The 18423-nt window shown below is 37.5% G+C and overlaps 1 protein-coding gene across 5 annotated transcripts in view; it reads right to left on the bottom strand.

Annotated features, from left to right (window-relative positions):
• lrp1b (LDL receptor related protein 1B) overlaps nucleotides 1–18423 on the bottom strand; it is a 1066453-nt gene that overhangs the window by 268200 nt on the left and 779830 nt on the right. For all 5 annotated transcript variants that reach the window (XM_016994954.2, XM_062970961.1, XM_062971003.1 and 2 more), the window contains 3 exons: nucleotides 15514–15630; nucleotides 4325–4405; nucleotides 1640–1807 (listed from right to left, as the gene is read on the bottom strand). In XM_016994954.2, the coding sequence (XP_016850443.2) occupies nucleotides 1640–1807; nucleotides 4325–4405; nucleotides 15514–15630 (366 nt within the window). The remainder of the gene's footprint in view (nucleotides 1–1639; nucleotides 1808–4324; nucleotides 4406–15513; nucleotides 15631–18423) is intronic.

Raw genomic sequence — 18423 nt, 5'->3', positions numbered from 1 at the left:
GACACAAAATAAATATAATTATTATTTATACAAAACAGTTAGGAGAGGGTCTGGTGGATTCATTGCCACCAGTGCACTGTTTTTTACTCCATTCTGCCCCTTCTTTTCAACTAATTATATTTAGATGGTTAATTAGTATCTGGTGTCACCGATGAACTGATGATGGTGAAGGCAGTTAATCTAGGGTAGTGGTTCTCAACCTGGGGTCCCCAGATGTTTTTGGCCTTCAACTAGCAGAAATCCTAACAGCAGTTAACTAGCTGGGATTTCTGGGAGTTGTAGGCCAAAAACATTTGGGGACCCCAGATTGAGAATCACTGTTATAGGGGATGTTCCTGGTCATTTGAAAGTCACATTAGGGAAATGAGATTCATTCTGGTCTGGATTACACTTATGCCGAAACCTCAGGCTTGTATCCTGGATGTGCATTTATATCAATGCCTTGGAGTACGTTCACACAGTTAATCTCATCTGGTCTGACCATGGTGGCACATTCTTTTGTTGTATTGCATTAGGGTTCTTCTGTTGCATTCTATGTGGAGTCATCTTTGCAAAGTGTTTAGGAAGTCAGATTGCTGATGGGAGCTGAATACAGGAGAAATAGAAACTGATTTTTATAACAACTTCATAGGCTACTGATCCATTTCCACGTGTAAATTAGAGTACTGGTAATAATATATAAAGTTCTATATGGCTCAGGTCCAGAATATCTGAAAGAGCATTATTTCCCCATAAGATCTCTGTAAGTTTTAAGATCTTTTAAAGGACACTTTGTCCTGGTTCAGCACCTTCACTTGGTGGGAACACAGAAGAGGGATTTTAGTGGCTACTTCTATAGGAAGCTAGGCTAGACTCTTTTCTGTTCTCATTGCACAGAGAAAAAAATGTTTCTTATTTAAACCATCTCTGGGTTACTAACTGGTTCCTGAAATTCAGCCTTTTTTTGGACACTTACTGTTTGTTTTAATATTTGAAAAAGGTTTTTAAATTCTTGGTGGTGGTGCTTAATATCTTGGTTTTTCCAAAAATGAGGATTCATGGTAGCTTACAATTTTTTAAAAGAACAACACAGTCAAAAGCACACCAAAAATAAAAATAGAATTAAAACTATTCACAATTGTTAAAACTGTTTTAACATGCTCTCATTTAATGGTTCTTTAATGTTATATTTTTACTGGCTTTTTGGTTTACTCACTTAATTTAGTTTATAAGCCATCTTGGGTCCTGAACTGGAAGAAAGTTGGGATATTAAATGGATACATGCATGCATAAGGTTCAGTATTCTGCAAAACCTTTGCAGCACTCAAAACACAAATAATTTTGTGTAAGAAAATGAAATCAAGTGAAATGTTTTGGAAAATCCCATTACTTATCACATAGGTCTGTCCCTTTGAGTCAGCATATATCTGGGATTTAATTTTCTTTCCTTATTCATTCTATGGTTTCACCCATGTTTTCCAAATGTTGGCTCCAAAAGTTCTTCACAGGAGATGTTGAGGGCATATGAGAGGAGAAGGGGGCAAGGTGGAAGAGAATACCTTCTTCCAGTTTCACTCAGAGAATTTCTTCCATCACTTGAACAATAAAGTTGGGTCCTGTCCATATATTACGTTTTGACTTTTTGCTATTATATACCAACCATCTTTGGTGCAGTTTGGTTGTTTTTCATCACTGAAGTCTCCACAGTCATTGTCACCATCACAAACCCAGTGATTTGGGGTACACCTTCCATTGGAACATCTGAACTGGTTGCCAGAGCATGAATGGACACAACCCAGTTCATCACTGCCATCACCACAGTCATCCTCTGTAAAAATGTACACACATTTTAAGTGTTCTTGTGAGCTGTAAGCAAAATGCAGAATTTGAGATAGATTTGCACTAAAATTCAGTTAAAGGTTATAACGGTTTAAAAGGTATTTTACTCCCCTTTTGAGAAAAGAATTAATGCTCATTCACCAAACAAAAAGTCACATATAGGCAAAAGCCAATGCTGGATTTAAATGCAGTGTTATGATACAGGTACATATGTATCACACACATGCATTATCTTTCTTGCACAGTGACTAGTTAAGATAGTATGGGCATGATCATATCTCACACATTATATGTGTTTTGCTTTCCTTCAGCACAAGCAGGATTTCTACTCAATAAGGTGTGTGCACCAAGCAATTCAGGACCAGAGGATTGAACTATTTGTCGCTGAGAAAATTGCCACTGTAATGATCTGTCTGTCCCTTTCCAAGGTGTCTCTCTGTTCTCCAAAAAGAGAATGATTACTCTTTTAGAATGCAAAGTGGAGCTCTCTGATAATGCCATGATTTTATTTAATTAAACATGATGTTCCAGTTACTACTCAAATAATTGGATGGCACATTTAAGCTTCATGAGCACTCATGTCCTAGGAACAAATCTGTTTTTAGTATAACAGCATTTATGTTAAAAGCCAATTAAGTTGTTTTACACAACACTTTATGAATTGCGAATGCTAATCTTAGGTTCAAAAGTTGATTTGCTTTATCATTAATACACAGACCAGTTTGTCAGTGCAGATATACTATAGATGTGTCAAATTGCAAAGGCTCAGTTTGCAGTTGCTTTGTGAAGCTTGATATAGAACATTTTGATCACTCTCTCTCTCCTCCTTCCCTCCTCCTTTTCTCCCTCTAGTAGAAGAGTTTATTTTCACAGGAAGCCATTTTTTTGGTCACTGGAAATTACACAACTTCACCACATACCAATATCCCCAATCTTTCCTTAAAGCTAAAAGAAAACAACAAAAATATCCACTTTGTCAAAAAGCAAGCCTCCTCCCATCCACCCCCTCAATGAAAGCCTTGCAACCTTCCCAGCATGCCCACAAGGATACAAAAATTCTCTGTCTGTCTTTCCTGGAAGATGAAAGCCTAGGCAAGTTGGAAGAAAGGTTGACAGCAGCCCTACTTTAAAAAATCCTCCTAGTTTTAAAGTGCTCTCCAAAGAAATAGCAGTTAAGAATATAAAACCAGCATGCACCCTTCCTTACAACACAAATTGAAAACACAAACAACTAGTAGAAGTTTACTTTGAGCAAAGAAGCATTGTAAATAAACCAAACAGACCTCTTTTGTTCAAAAGCAAAGTTTAATATTTCAAAGATAGCCACATCTTTTTTGTGTTTTTGTAATTTTTGCATGTCTAATCAGGTGTAAGCCCCTGTGAAGAGCCTAGTTGGAGTCAGTCAATTACCATTTAGGAATGGCATAGAGGCTACCTCCAAGGTAAAAGCATGGCCACTAATGGTTTGCCTGAAAAAAATAGTTAGGCTAGTCTAACTTGAATGAACATCAGTTAGGGATATAACAGGTGAACAAGTTTTTTTTTGAGAGCTGGGAATAATTCAGGCAGTTCATGTTTAACTTAATTGTTATATAATAGAATATTGGTATTATTTTCTACACTGTATCTGGACATTTGGGGAAGACTGGTCATGTTTTATCACACTGAACACACTGATCAAAAGCCTGGATATGGGTTCTGCCACAGGTCCAGTCTGTTCCTTTTTATTCATAATGAAATATACTGAAGAATCAATAAAAAGTTAAACACAACAATTATTTGGGATTTTTTTTAAAAAAATGGACTACATGTATTTGCATGTTGTGTACATAATGAGATATCTTGGAGATGGGACCCAAGTCATAACACGAAATTCATGTTATGTTCATACATACATTTTATTTATTTATTTAATTACTTACTTTATTTATACCCCACCTTTCTCCCCTTAAGGACTCAAGATGACTCATAATCCCACATTTTGGTTATAATTTTAAAAAGCAGAATACAAAAATTAAAAAAACAATTAAATAATACAGATTGGATTAAGGTAAAACAGATTAAATATAACAAATACACTTAAGATAGCCTTTAAAACTCATAACCCCCCCCACACACACACACACACACACACAAACACATGTTATATACATAGCCTGAAGGACATTAATGAAACTTTAATGCATCCTCAGAAAACAAAAGTGTCACTATCTCAGTCACCCATGTGGAACATTTTGAAATTATGAGTATTTTGAATGTTGAAGTTCTTTATAGGAGATACTGAACCTGTATTTCTGTTCAAATTATTAGTTCACCTTTAAAAATACCAAAGAAGGGTGCTGTGGCAATTTTCCTCCTTCTTGCCAATAGCTGTCAACCAGTTTCCAAGAAGCATTTACTGTGGATAAGTGATTTTTTCCAAATAGGATGAACTATGGTACAAGAGGCTGAGGAGAAAGGATAATCTGCAAATATCAACCGATGGAGCTGAATAATTGATTTTTACCTGAATCGCAATGCCACTTGCTACTAATGCATCTTCCATTTTTGCATATAAAATGAACTAGTGAGTCACAAGTTGGGAATTCTGTATGGAAAATAAAAAGATAAAAATGGCATGTCAGAAAGCAGTTCTCATAAATGCAGAGAAAGAAAGAAGGGGCTATTAGAGCAGATTTTATACTGGATGAAATACTCTGAAAAGAAATATGTGCATGTATATGTATGTGTTCACTCTTTCTAACTGAAGGAACAACAAATGTACATTTTTAGTATTAGATACAAGGGTTTTTGGTAACATGAAAATCTAAGTTCTTAAAGTTAAAAAGTAATTTTGATACCCCTAATGGGGACTCTCCTCTAAGAAGAACAATTGGTACCAAGATTGTTACCAAGTAAAAACATGGATGCTTACTAAAGCTTTGATCTCATCTAAATTTGTACATGTGTAATTTTTAAACTGTATCCGCTTTGAATCTGCCATGTTTTAAATATTAAACGAATCAGTGTTTTTAGTTTTTGAATTATTCTGACTGTCATAATCTTTCTAAATTCTTCATTTTGATTTTATTGTATGCCACACTAAGATTCTTGCATATGGGCAAAATATAAATATTTTATTTATTTCCTTACTTTCTTGATTTGCCTTCCAATGAGAAATCTATATAAGAACCTTAGCTAACTCAAAATACAAATGGACCAAGCTTAGGTCCCAATGATTAGATGTCATTTTTAGATGATGGAATGATTATCTTGAGCATAAGGATTAATCTGATCATATTATTATGAGAAAAAATGATAAAAAGAAGACCAGGAAGAGTGAAGATGTTATCAGTTTGATGCTTTTAAGATTCAGGGTTTAGTACACAGATAATTACATAAAATAAAACATGTTCAGCTAATTCTCACACATTTTAAAAGAACCTGTCAATAAAGACAACTGAATACAAATTAGAATGAACGAGAGCTGCAATCAGTTCTTTTAACAGTCACAACTAATTTGTGTCAGATTGAACCTAATTCTCAATCTGCATTTATATACAGAATTGTTGATGCAAGAAAGATTTAATTCTTTTTTTTCTGTGAATGCAAATGATTTAGAATGCCAAAAGAATTCTTTACTAGCATTTTTAAAAGGAATTGTTGAATATTTCTGCTCAACCATTATTCCGAGTTGACAAACTTCCATCTGGAAACTATAGAGAGACATTAGGCTTGTGCACAGATCCATTTTAGCCATTCTTCTTTGGCCAATCTGGCTTTTTCTGCTCTGCCGGATGACCGTAAGTTTTAACTAAGTGTCTCATGCGGCCCGCCCTGTTATATATATATATATATATATATATATATATATATATATATAGTGTTGCATTGTACATGATTATTTATTGTATTGTTTAATTGTATTATGATATGTTGTTTTATATTTTGCTATATTGTACTGTTCTGGGCATGGCCAGATGGAGATGGTGGCGGGGTATAAATAATTTTTTTTTAATTATTATTATTATTATTATTATTATTATTATTATTATTATTATCGTAAAGGCAAGGACCCAGCCATCATGTTTTCCTATCTGTAATGAGGCCACATGGTAGCCGATCACAGTCCCCCCCCCCCCAAATTTGGTGTCAAACCTTAATTCTGTTGCTGAAATCCAGGCTCCCTTGAAGGAAAAAAAGGCAAGGGTGCCAGGAAGGGTGCTTCCTTAATGCTGTTTCTGAAACCCAGGCTCCCTTAAAGGAAAAAAAAAATAGGGTCTATGCTTCCTTAACCTCATTGCTGAAACTCCAGCTTCCTTGAAGGGAAAAAAGGAAAGGGTCCCAGGAATGGAAAGAGGGGCCTTGTAAATTCCCGACTGCCACAAATGGGCTGGATCCAGTCATATTTTCAGCTGTGGGTTAAAAAATAGCCATCTGGCAACCCACCCATTTTTGGAAGGCATGTGAAAACGGATATGGGGGTCTACCAGTATCCGGCCAGCAGAAACAGACGGAGATTCAGCTAAAATGCACAAATCTAAGAGACGGCAAAGGTGAGATGCTTCAAGACATAATATTCACCTGTCGTACATTATACATTATATGGTCTAACATTGTTTCTGTAAATGAGATTAGCATGTATTCCAGTGGAAACAGTCAATTATGTAAAGCTAAGAAGGGAGCATGCACAAAGTAAGGATATTTTATGCATTTTTGTTACTCTTCTAGCAATTTGATCAGATCTAAGTGGAAGTGATATTTTCTTTATTTCAAACTTGATGTGACAACAGGTATGTTTGAACCTCCAGATAAAGGCCAAATAAGGCAAATTACAATACAACAACTGTTTATAGTCCACAGAAAAATGTCACCACTTGCTAAATATTATTAATTATTCCAATTTAATATTGAATTGTATAAGGTGAACATATGGGAATATACATTTATGGCTTCTCCACACAGAGAAGAAGAAAGTCCTTTTCTGGGGATTATTTTAAAATAATTAAATTTGGAATGGTTACCAAACACTTCAGTATGTGTTTGAGGATGACTTTTATACTGGACAAGGAATTAAACCAAATCTGTTTCAAGTCAGTGTATTTCATATTCAATATTTTTAATATGATCAAATTGTGAAACATTGCTGAAAGGGTTATTCTGTATTTGACTTAGAATAAGGTTTACATGACAAAAAGAGTCTTTCAGACTTGCAGGACAATGTTTTCAGTATGTTCTTTGTTTGCTTTAATTGAAACAAATTTTTTATTAAACAAGTAATATTATTGAAACTGCTTGAAGGTCATCATTCAACTGAAAAAACTCTACTAATTTTCTAATGTTTCCATTGTAAATAAGTTTAATTCATGCCACTTCCTTTCATGCCATCATGTTTTACTTTCAATCAAAATATAAAGACAACTTGTAAAGTTTTCATACTCTGCAGCTGGATGGTAAAATACATTAAAATTGTTCTTAAAATGAAGATTTATATTTGTCAGATTGCCAATTTTGAAGTAAAACATCTTTGGAGAGAGTGGGGAAGGGGGAGCCAATTTCTTTAGCCATGCCACACTATAATATGGTTATACTACATAGAAAATGTAGAATTTAGAAAATAGTGACTATTGACATTAATTGTCTAAATGAGGGTGAATAAAAATATTTGACATCAATAAAGGATGAAGGTGCACAGAATTTGGGCATCATCTGCAAGGAAGAGGACCCCATGTAGCAGAAGCAGTGGTGACCTGCTTCTGCTACATGGGGTCCTCTTAGCAGGTGAGGTAGAGGGGCAAGAAGGGTTCCAGTTCTGTTGCTGCCATACATTTAAAAGAAATGTACACACTTGTTTGTGATCTCCCTCAGTACTATTAGACTTGCAGCTCTTATGAGGCAGCAGATATGGCACTAAATAATCTGCAAGTAACCAAATTCATAAAAGCAAAACTAATGAAAATGGAGGACTGACTGTATTGATATTTCATTTCATTTTAAATTATAGTAAATGTCATCTATCCTACTTTAGCTACCTTAAAGCCATCACAAATTGCTGCTGGTTTCTACTGCTTTTCTGGTTTTCACAAAACTGATATTTTAAGGCTATAATTAAAAGTCCTTACTTTAATTTAAAGTATTCAAGTAACGATGAGAAGGGATAACACTGCATAGTGGAAAAATTCAACTAAAAGTTAATAGCCTCAGGATTATTATGACAGCTTTAATAAAAATGTAAAGCAATTTATTATGGTAAACAAAATTATCACAGTGCACTCTTTGGCAGGAAAGGAGAACACAGTATGTATAGTACTTGCTAGGGATGAGCAAATTTCTCGGAAATGTCATTAATCATAAAAAAAAATCATATCTTTTTGGGTTCCGAAGTAGTTTGGCCCTTCAGAAATAACCTTCCAATTCAAAGCGTTGGAGCCCATTTATTTAATGGCCTTGGAAAACCTTTGGATATACGGGTGATTATGCTTCTGCCAGGGAGGAGAAGGAAATGGAGGGAAAGACAAGTACTTTACTCTCCTTCTCTTTCCCTTCCTCGGCGGCGATGGCACTTCTGCCAGGAAAGGGAAGGAGAAGCAGAGAAAAGCACTCCCCAGTGATGAGGGCTGCCTCTTGTGCCTCTGCCAGGGAAGGGAAGGAAATGGAAGGAAAGTCAAGCGCTTTACTCTCCTCTTTCCCTTCCTTGGCCGCGACGGTGCTTCTGCCAGGGAAGGGGAGGAGAGCAGAGAAAAGCACTCACTGGCAATGAGGGATGCCTCTTGCTCCTCTGACAGGGACAGGAAGGAGACTGAGGGAAAGGTGAGCGTTTTCCCTCCTGGGCAGTTAGAACAGGGCTAAGCCTCATAGGAAGAAACAATGGGCTGTTTTGAGACAGCATGGTGTCTCAAAACAGCCCGCTGGTGCACTGGTTTGAGAGTTGGACTACAATTGTGGCTTGATTCCCACTAAGCCATGGAAACCCACTGGGTGATCTTGGACAAGTCACACACTCTCAGCCCCAGAAAACCCAATGAAACAGGAAATAACACTTCCTAACCAGGAACAGATTTTTGTTATTATTAAAAAAATATATAAAAACTTTGAAAATTCGCCAAACATCTGAGGATTAGTCAAATGTTCATAGATTTGTTGAGCTAACAGTGGTAAATGTGTTCTACCACTGTAGCAAATTTCATTAGGATAGGTCAAAAAATGAGGGAGAGAAGGGCCCCTAAAGTTTCCCCATTGACAATGTTTCCCTTCATGAGCATTCGCATCTGCTATTAACAAGGTACATACGAAGAATCGGAACTTTTGGAAAGTTTTGAACTTTTTGCTTCAAAATTTGGAAATGACTTTAGAGACGAAGCGCCAGCGCCCCCTACTTTCAAAGCGCGTATTGAACCATTTTTTTCATAGATCGCACATGCCTAGTACTTGCAACAAAACTCTGGGGCCATTTTCAGTGATGTGTTATAGAAGGTGACTGAAGCAGGTACTGCAAATATGAGTTTTCATATGAATTCTGCGAAGTAATTTGTATGTGAAGGCCCATAAAATATTAAATGATTCCCTGGTAAAAACGTGTATTCAAAGCTGCCATGTGTCAGACTTCACATATTCTTTTTCTCCTAAGTGTTTTACCATGAAAAAAAAAGGTTCTTTATCAAACCACAGCCAGGCCTCTTGAATTAATGATGAAGAGCTTTACATCTTTCATTTCTGCATATAAAAATGAAGTACTCAAAAGTTTTCTCCTTTTTGGGCAAGTTTTGTTTTTAATATTTTTCAATGTTTTTTGTAATATATATGAACGTGAGAAGTTGGTTCAACGGCATTAAAAGTACTAATAGTTTGCTTTTTAACGCACAAGTGCATTTTGGGCTAAATATAAGATTGTGTAAGCATGAGACTTCTTTATCCCTGTTCCTTTCCCTGCTAAACACACATAGCATCATTACCCGGAATATGCTCTGGAGCCTTCACCTACTGTCCAAAAAATAGCTAGACTGTGATCTGGAATACATGACATATCGGGACAGTTTCCTGTCCTTCTTGTTCTTTAAAAAAACATTTTGAACCCCAGCTTTCATAAAAGATTGCATTTTTCATTTAGATGCTTTAGAAGACATTGTCCCATCAGGAACATCTAAGAAAGAGTCAGCTACTGAGGTAATTCATTTTTAATAGTTGGATTTAAAAAGGTATCACTTTTTTCTTTGCCTGTGTAGCAAAATTACTTTGACAATTCCATGTGCAAACTAAATGCAAATGTACTAATTGTTAATAAAAATGAATAAAGCAACTGTAAAGCAGATATTTACCACAACTTCACATGTCGTGCATCAACCTTTGTTTTTCCTGTTTCTGAGAAACAGTAATACTAAAATGTACTCCTTTTTCACAAAGGAACTCATAATTTTTCACATAAATTGATGGAAGAAAGTACTAATGAAAGTTGTAACCTTGCCAGTATAATGAAGGAAAAAAGAATGGAGAGAGCACTCCATTTGATGAAAACATTATGGAACTCTCTATAGTGATTTCTACATATAATGCTGGGTTTCTGGGCAAGGGAGAGGTAGGTAAGTGTAATTTTGTCTTATTAAATCAGGGAAAGCTAAACTACATTACTAAATATTGATAATCAGATATTCATTATTGCCCTAATTTTGTTTGTCAGAATGTTTTAAGCTACAGTATTAAGGACTTCATCAGATTACACTGGGAAGTCATAGAATCATAGAATCATAGAATAGTAGAGTTGGAAGAGACCACATGGGCCATCCAGTCCAACCCCCTGCTAAGAAGCAGGAAATCGCATTCAAAGCACCCCCGACAGATGGCCATCCAGCCTCTGCTTAAAAGCCTCCAAAGAAGGAGCCTCCACCACGGCCCCGGGGAGAGAGTTCCACTGTCGAACAGCTCTCACAGTGAGGAAGTTCTTCCTGATGTTCAGGTGGAATCTCCTTTCCTGTAGTTTGAAGCCATTGTTCCGTGTCCTAGTCTGCAGGGCAGCAGAAAACAAGCTTGCTCCCTCCTCCCTATGACTTCCCTTCACGTATTTGTACATGGCTATCATGTCTCCTCTCAGCCTTCTCTTCTGCAGGCTAAACATGCCCAGCTCTTTAAGCCGCTCCTCATAGGGCTTGTTCTCCAGACCCTTAATCATTTTAGTCGCCCTCCTCTGGACGCTTTCCAGCTTGTCAACATCTCCCTTCAACTGTGGTGCCCAAAATTGGACACAGTATTCCAGGTGTGGTCTGACCAAGGCAGAATAGAGGGGGAGCATAACTTCCCTGGATCTAGACGCTATTCCCCTATTGATGCAGGCCAGAATCCCATTGGGTTTTTTAGCAGCCGCATCACATTGTCGGCTCATGTTTAACTTGTTGTCCACAAGGACTCCAAGGTCTTTTTCGCACACACTGCTGTCAAGCCAGGCGTCCCCCATTCTGTATCTTTGATTTCCATTTTTTCTGCCGAAGTGAAGTATCTTGCATTTGTCCCTGTTGAACTTCATTTTATTAGTTTTGGCCCATCTCTCTAGTCTGTCAAGATCGTTTTGAATTCTGCTCCTGTCTTCTGGAGTGTTAGCTATCCCTCCCAGTTTTGTGACGTCTGCAAACTTGATGATCGTGCCTTCTAACCCTTCGTCTAAGTCGTTAATAAAGATGTTGAACAGAACCGGGCCCAGGACGGAGCCCTGCGGCACTCCACTTGTCACTTCTTTCCATGATGAAGACGACGCATTGGTGAGCACCCTTTGGGTTCGTGTTCAGAAGAAGGGAGTTCAGTCTAAGTTTTTCCCTACCTTGGGATCACACTGTTTAGTGCACTCAGCTGTTTTCCATATTTTTCAATGAAGAGGTTTCCACACTGCAGACATTTGGCCCTGCCCATCATCCCTCTCAGTGCTTTTTGGTACGTCAGCTCCCACAATTCCCAACAGCAGAGAGGGAGAGGGAGAGAGAGAAGGGGTGGGAGGGAATCCCATTTGGAACATCAGCAGCAGAGGCTCAGCTGGTGTTTTGGACTACAACTCCCACAATTCCCAACAGCCGAGAGGGAGAGGGAGAGGGAGAGGGAGAGAGAAGTGGTGGGAGGGAATCTCATTTGGAACATCAGCAGCAGAGGCTCAGCTGGTGTTTTGGACTACAACTCCCACAATTCCCAAAAGCAGAGAGAAGGGATGGGAAACCCATTTGGAATGGCAACAGCACTGGCCCTCCTAACAAAGGACACAGACAAATCATGAAAGGAAGGAAAAAGGTACCCTAAAAGGCTATTTTATTTTTTTGAAAAGTAGAAGCATTATGAGGTAGCTTACAACCAAACCTTCCTGCTTGGGAAGCAAAAGGAAATTGCCCAAAAAGGTTTATTTTGACTCCTCCCCCAATTTCTCCTTCCACAAATTGGTTGATTCTAACTTGAGAGCAACGGGTTCTAATTCATTCGAAATTTGGCAAAACATCCAGAGTTTTGAGAAAAATCAATTTCCTCACCTCTTCCATATACGTTGGAAAAAATGCTGCCTTTCATGTTTAAAAGATTCAAAAACTGCACTTTAACCAAAACGAATGTAGTGAACCCACAAAATGCCAGATTGTAGAACTCGGTGGAATTTAAGTTAGTAGAAAGTAATTTCCACTGAACTCAGTACAACTTCGATTTGAGTAAACATGGATAGAATGGTACCGGTATGCAGAGTTGCACCACCAGGGTAAAAGCAACCTTTCCCCTTCACAGAGGTGTGTAGGTCCAGCACAGAGACAAGCAAAGGCACAGCGGCTCTCACAAACACAACTAGAACAGTAATTGCGGCATAATTTGGGATTAGCAAATTATGATAAAGTTAGCTAAATGTAATATTCTTTTCTCTCACAACAGGTGTAAACCTTGTTATGTCTCAAAAGCATCACAATGGATGGAAATGACATTATCTGATAGGTCTAATGAATAATGGTGCCTTATCCATTTACAAAATTGCTTGACTTATATTATCTCCTGCTTCTCCCCACTCCAAAATGGGTTAAGGACTGATTGGACATAGAATAGCCATATTCTAGGAACTTCTATAGCCAAAGTTAAAGGCTTATGGGGGGGGAGTGGGTAAGAAGTATACGAGTGTCTAGGGTGAATGGACCAAATAGTCTTCAGAGTTATGAGATTAAAAGGCAAGTATTAAAATACTATGTATTACAATCTGAAGCATGCTTAATGAGGAATAATCCCCACTGATCTCATTCACAGGACTGGAATGTCAGAAAATTAGAAAGTAGGATAAAAAGAAAACTGAAGAAGAGATACACAAGACTTTTGCTATGGTAAAACACTGAACAGTTTTAATGAAAACCTGAGGGAGGAGGAATTCAGTGAAGTAGTGTCATAGCAGCAGCTGCTGCCATCACTACTGCTTTTGTAGCTGTAGTCAGGGGCCTGTTCTCCCAGGCCACATAGAAATGAGTATGACAGAGATACCAAGATCTAAGTTAGATAGTCTTCAAGCATCCTCTGAAGTAGCAGTATTTGTAGCTGGTATTAACTGGAGGCTCTGCCATCCCATAGTAGGTAAATATGGGTCAAAGAAAAAACTGTTCTAAATGTCTTCATTTTGACCCTTATCAGACAATAGAAGCTTTTCTTTACCTTTCTCTTAGGATTATCATATATTAGCTCCTTAAAACCAGATTTTGGGAAACATTATATTTTGGTTCACTTCTTCATAAAAATTCCCAAATGACCATCACAAGCACTGGAATTGAGTCAAACTCCAAGGCTTCCTTTTCTTGAATATAGAACTAATCAAACAGCAATTCCTACTCTTGAGGAGCTATCTTATTTCTGAAGACCCTAGTGTCTGATGCTGAATGAAGGTTAGCTAACTGGGTTGAATTCCTCTGTTTTAAAAACAAAATTGCACACATACTTATACATAAACAGGAAAAAATCAAAATGGCAAAAAACAAAACATCTTCCATACTACATTCCGCTTGTCTACATTGATCCCACATGAACACCATTAATGCCACATATATCACATACATGACACCAAATTAGGAGGGATAGCTCATACTCCAGAGACATGATCAGAATTCAAAACAACCTTAACAGATTAGAGAGTTGGTCCAAAAACTGACTAAATGAATTTCAACAAGGAGAAATGTAAGATCGCACACTTAGGCAAAAAAAAAAAAAAATGAAATGCAAAGATACAAAACGGGTGATGCCTTGCTTGACAACAGTCTATGTAAGAAAGGTCTTAGAGTCTTTGTGGCTAACAAGTTGAACATTAGCAAAGAATGTGATGCTGCACCTAAAAAAGCCAATGGGATTTTGGGCTGCATCAAAAGAAATATGGTATCTAAATCGAGGGAAGTCATGGTGTCTCTCTATTCTGATTTGATTAGACTTCACCTGGAATACTATGTCCAATTCTGGGCATCACAATTCAAGAGGGATATTGACAAGCTGGAAGATGTCCAGAGTAGGACGACTAAAATGATCAAAGGTTTGGTGACCATGCTCTACGAGGAGATTTTTAAAGAGCTGGATATGTTTAGCCTGCAGAAGAGAAAGTTGAGAGGAGACATGATAGCTATGTATAAATATGTGAAAGGTTGTCATAAGGAAGGGGGAACAGGATTGTTTTCTGCTGCCCTGGAACAATGTGTTCAAATTACAGAAAAGGAGATTCCACTTGAACATTAAAAAGAACTTCCTGACTATAAAAGTTGTTCAGCAGTGGAATTTTCTGCCTTGGAGTTTGGTGGAGGCCCCTCCTTTGGAGGCTTTTAAAACAGGCTGGATGGTCATCCGTTGTGGGTGCTTTGTGCTTTTCCTGCATGACAGGGGATTGAACTAGATGGCCCATGTGGTCTCTTCCAACGATTTTATTCTATATCATGGTGAAATCACTATAACTAGCCACACATTTCCCCCTGACAAATTTACCATTATAGTCAGCATTCTCTGATCCTCTGCATTAGTTTTGGCTACATAGCCATGGCCACTTCATTTTCCCACATCATGCACATGAATACACATACTTCCTGTTAAACGGGTCTGTGCTAATACTGATATACTGATACACAAGCATCACCATACATGCTTTTTTAAACAAACAAAGAGACATGTTTGCAAACTTAAAATTTTAATATTTGCACTAGAAAAAAAACAATTTCTGGTGGGAATTATCGGTTTACCAACTGACCCAACCTATTCACTAACTCCTCTCCACAAATCCACAATTATGTGATGCTGCCCCGTAAAGCTGGCTACAAGCCAAAAATCTGGATTCTCTCCAAAAGTGTGGTGTAAAAGGCAAATTTCTGAAGTGAAGTGTAGCCAAAAGAATTGTATTCTAAGCAAATTGTCAAGAATGTTATGAATTTGGATCGCAGTGGCTACAAAATAAGTACATTTTTTAGTTTGTGTAAATAAGCCCCTTATTTTATACTCTTGGAAATAGAGCAGAGACCCTCTCATTCTCATTTGCAATTTTATATCATTATTTTCTGCTTTCATATTTAAAACATGTCGTCATAGGAAATGGAGACAGCAAAAAGGAAATAAGACCCTTATTTGATATTGATTTCTCTCCTTTGGCTTCTTTTTGATGATACAGAAGTATTGGGAACAGTTTGTACTGAGTAGCTGTAGTGTGTTGACAATCAGGGATTCATTTCCAACAACTATACTATTACTAAAATAAAATTCACTTACCACAAGATGCCATTTCATCCGATTCATCACCACAATCATCCTCCTGATCACACAACCATGAAGTTGGAATGCAACGCCCATTTCCACAAGAAAATTGGTCAGCTTGACATGTTCTTGCTTAAAGAGAAAATTGCATATAAATAATGAAGAACAGAGTTCAAATGAAAGCTAGTTGAATTATATGGGTTTATTATATTTATATACCATGGACTGTATTTTATTCCTCAGAAAGCATGTATCAGGAAGTCATACAGTTATAGTGACAGCATTTATTATATGAGAGTATGTGCCACAAGTGCACCTTAGTTCACAATGTCTAACGCTGAGGCAATTCAAGTTCAAATAATTAGCCTTGAGGTTCAGCTTTGGTCACTCACTTTCTCATAACCTCACAGAACTGTCATGAAGGTAAAATGAGAAGAAAATCTCCCCTGAGTTGTAGAGAGAAAGGATGAACGACACTAAACTATAATGTCCTAATTCCCAGAGTTTCTCATCTCTAGAAAGATGAGTATTCATATGAAATATTTCCTATGTAAACTGATACAATTTAAAAATCATGATCTTTTAATGACAAAGGTTACATGGGAATAATGCCATTTGTGATTTTTAAATAAAATTTCATATAATGTAGAAGAAATCACAAAACTACACTCTCAGATGTGGCTAATACATATGCTTGAATTATAGATGTCTATTAGGTATGTCTGATCAATGAAAAAAATGTTTCAATTCTCGTTTCTAAAGTAGTGGGTGCCGGCACTTCAATATAGAAACTATTTCCGATTTTTCCCTCAAAAATTTCAGATATTTCCAAAAATTCGTAATGTTTCTAAATGTTTCTAAAATGGCGGACACACATGTGCAATCGCCAAAAAAAAAAAACCAGCACCCGGGGGGACTTTTACAGGGCTCTCCCGCCCTCATTTCTTGAGCTATTCTGATTAAATTTGGTACAGTGGAAGACACACATTCAACCCTCCTAGCTCACCAACTTACAGAACATTTCCTGTATCCTCCGATTTTTGGCGAATTTTCATAGCTTTTATAATAAACTATTTTTTAATAATTGGAGAAACCTGTTCCTGGTTTGAAAATTTTATTTCCTGTTCAATTGTGTTTTTTTCAATGTGAAAGTCCTTCTTCTACTTGTGTAACTTTGTTTCTGTGTCTGATTTTCCCTTTGTAATATTTTTAAGGAAAAAGGACACTGGAAATCAATGCTATGTCTTGCTATGCGCTCCCAAAAGCCCCAAACCCAATGCCTTCGTTAGGAAATGTATCTGTGACCAAGCCAGGCAATGCTCAGGCACTGTGTGCAAAGGAACTTTGGAAACTAGAGATTCCCTTTGTAATATTTTTTTAGGAAAAAGGTCACTGGAATTCAATCCTATGTCTTGCTATGTGCTCTCACAAGCCCCAAACTCAATGCCTTCCTTTGTTAATGTATCAGTGACCAACCTGGCCAATGCTCTGGAAAGGTGTGCAAAGAAACTTTGAAAACTAGAAGTTCCCTTGTTATATTTTTAAGCAAGAAGGACACTGGAAATCAATGGTGTGTCTTGCTATGTGATCCCACAAGCCCCAAACTCAATGCCTTCCTTTGGTAATGTACCTGTGAGCAAGCTGGCCAATGCCCTGGCAAGGAGTGCACAGATACTTTGAAAACTATAAATTCCCTTGCTATATTTGTAAGCAAGAACTCTGGAAATCAATGGTGTCTCTGCTATGTGATCCCACAAGCCTGAAAGGCAATGCCTTGCCTTCAATTAGAAATGGACCAGTGAACACGCCAAGCAATGCCCTGACAAGGAGTGCCAAAAACTTTGAAAACTATAAATTCCCTTGCTATATTTGTAAGCAAGAACACTGGAAAAATCATTGGTGTCTCTGGCTATGTGATCCCACAAGCCTGAAACGCAATGCCTACTTAATGAAATAGACTACTGATTCTGCAAAGGTATGCTATGATCCAGCAAGAACTATTCTTAATGAAATTGAAACCTAGATTGTTTTTTAATAATGTGGAAAAAATAACCCTGGAATTCACAGCTCTAAATAGCTGAACGCTACCCAAAATTAACACACTCACAAGAGAAGGAACCAGCAACAAAACCCTAACCCTTTCTCCAAACCCCTCTGTGGGAACAGCCAGACAGGGCCCCTTCACCCTCTCTTTCCCTCAAGACATGAGGCTTGCTTGCTCTCTGTTTGCAGACCCCCACCCTCTCCGCTCAAAACCCAGCCCAGAATGGCTCACCCGGGCTACACAATGGGCTTTTATGGCAATCTTCCACGTGGATGTAGAGGACCCTAGCCCCCACCTTTGCATCCATCGTGGAAGCTTCTGATTGGCCGGGGAGTTGCAGCCATGTTAGGCTGCGCCAAACTCCCATTCAAGGTAGGTTGCAGAAACAATTTTTTTTAAAAAAAAATATTTTAAAAATATATTTTTAAAATAAATTTGGGGAAAAAAATTAACGAAACATTAAGAGACAATTAGAGAATGGGCCAACGATGGTTCAAATTACATTGCCAGTTGCGCCGTGAGACAATGTCTCGGAATGCGTCTCAAAAAGCGAGAACAATCCGATATAAATTTGATATAAGATTCAAAACGATTTTTTTGGACATATCTAATGTCTATATGTACGGATTCTGTGTGGGGGAAATGGCAGATCTTGGCTCTCAATATGTCCTACTAAATTTCAAGTTCTAAGAAAAATGGGAAAGGAGTCTCCTCTTAAAATTATTTATAAGATTGACATGATTCTATGTTGCTATGATTCTATGTCAATCAAGTCACAGTGCAAAATTATTTCAGAATATAGAGACAGACAAGAACAATTATGCTGTCTCTGTTATAAAACTACAGGCCATACAATACGGATTCAGAACTCCACTTATGAG

This window comes from Anolis carolinensis, chromosome 1 (genome assembly GCF_035594765.1).
Source record: "Anolis carolinensis isolate JA03-04 chromosome 1, rAnoCar3.1.pri, whole genome shotgun sequence".
NCBI classification, from domain to species: domain Eukaryota; kingdom Metazoa; phylum Chordata; class Lepidosauria; order Squamata; family Dactyloidae; genus Anolis; species Anolis carolinensis.
The sequence above is the reverse complement of the archived record's forward strand: the minus strand, read 5'-3'. Positions and strand labels throughout refer to the sequence as shown.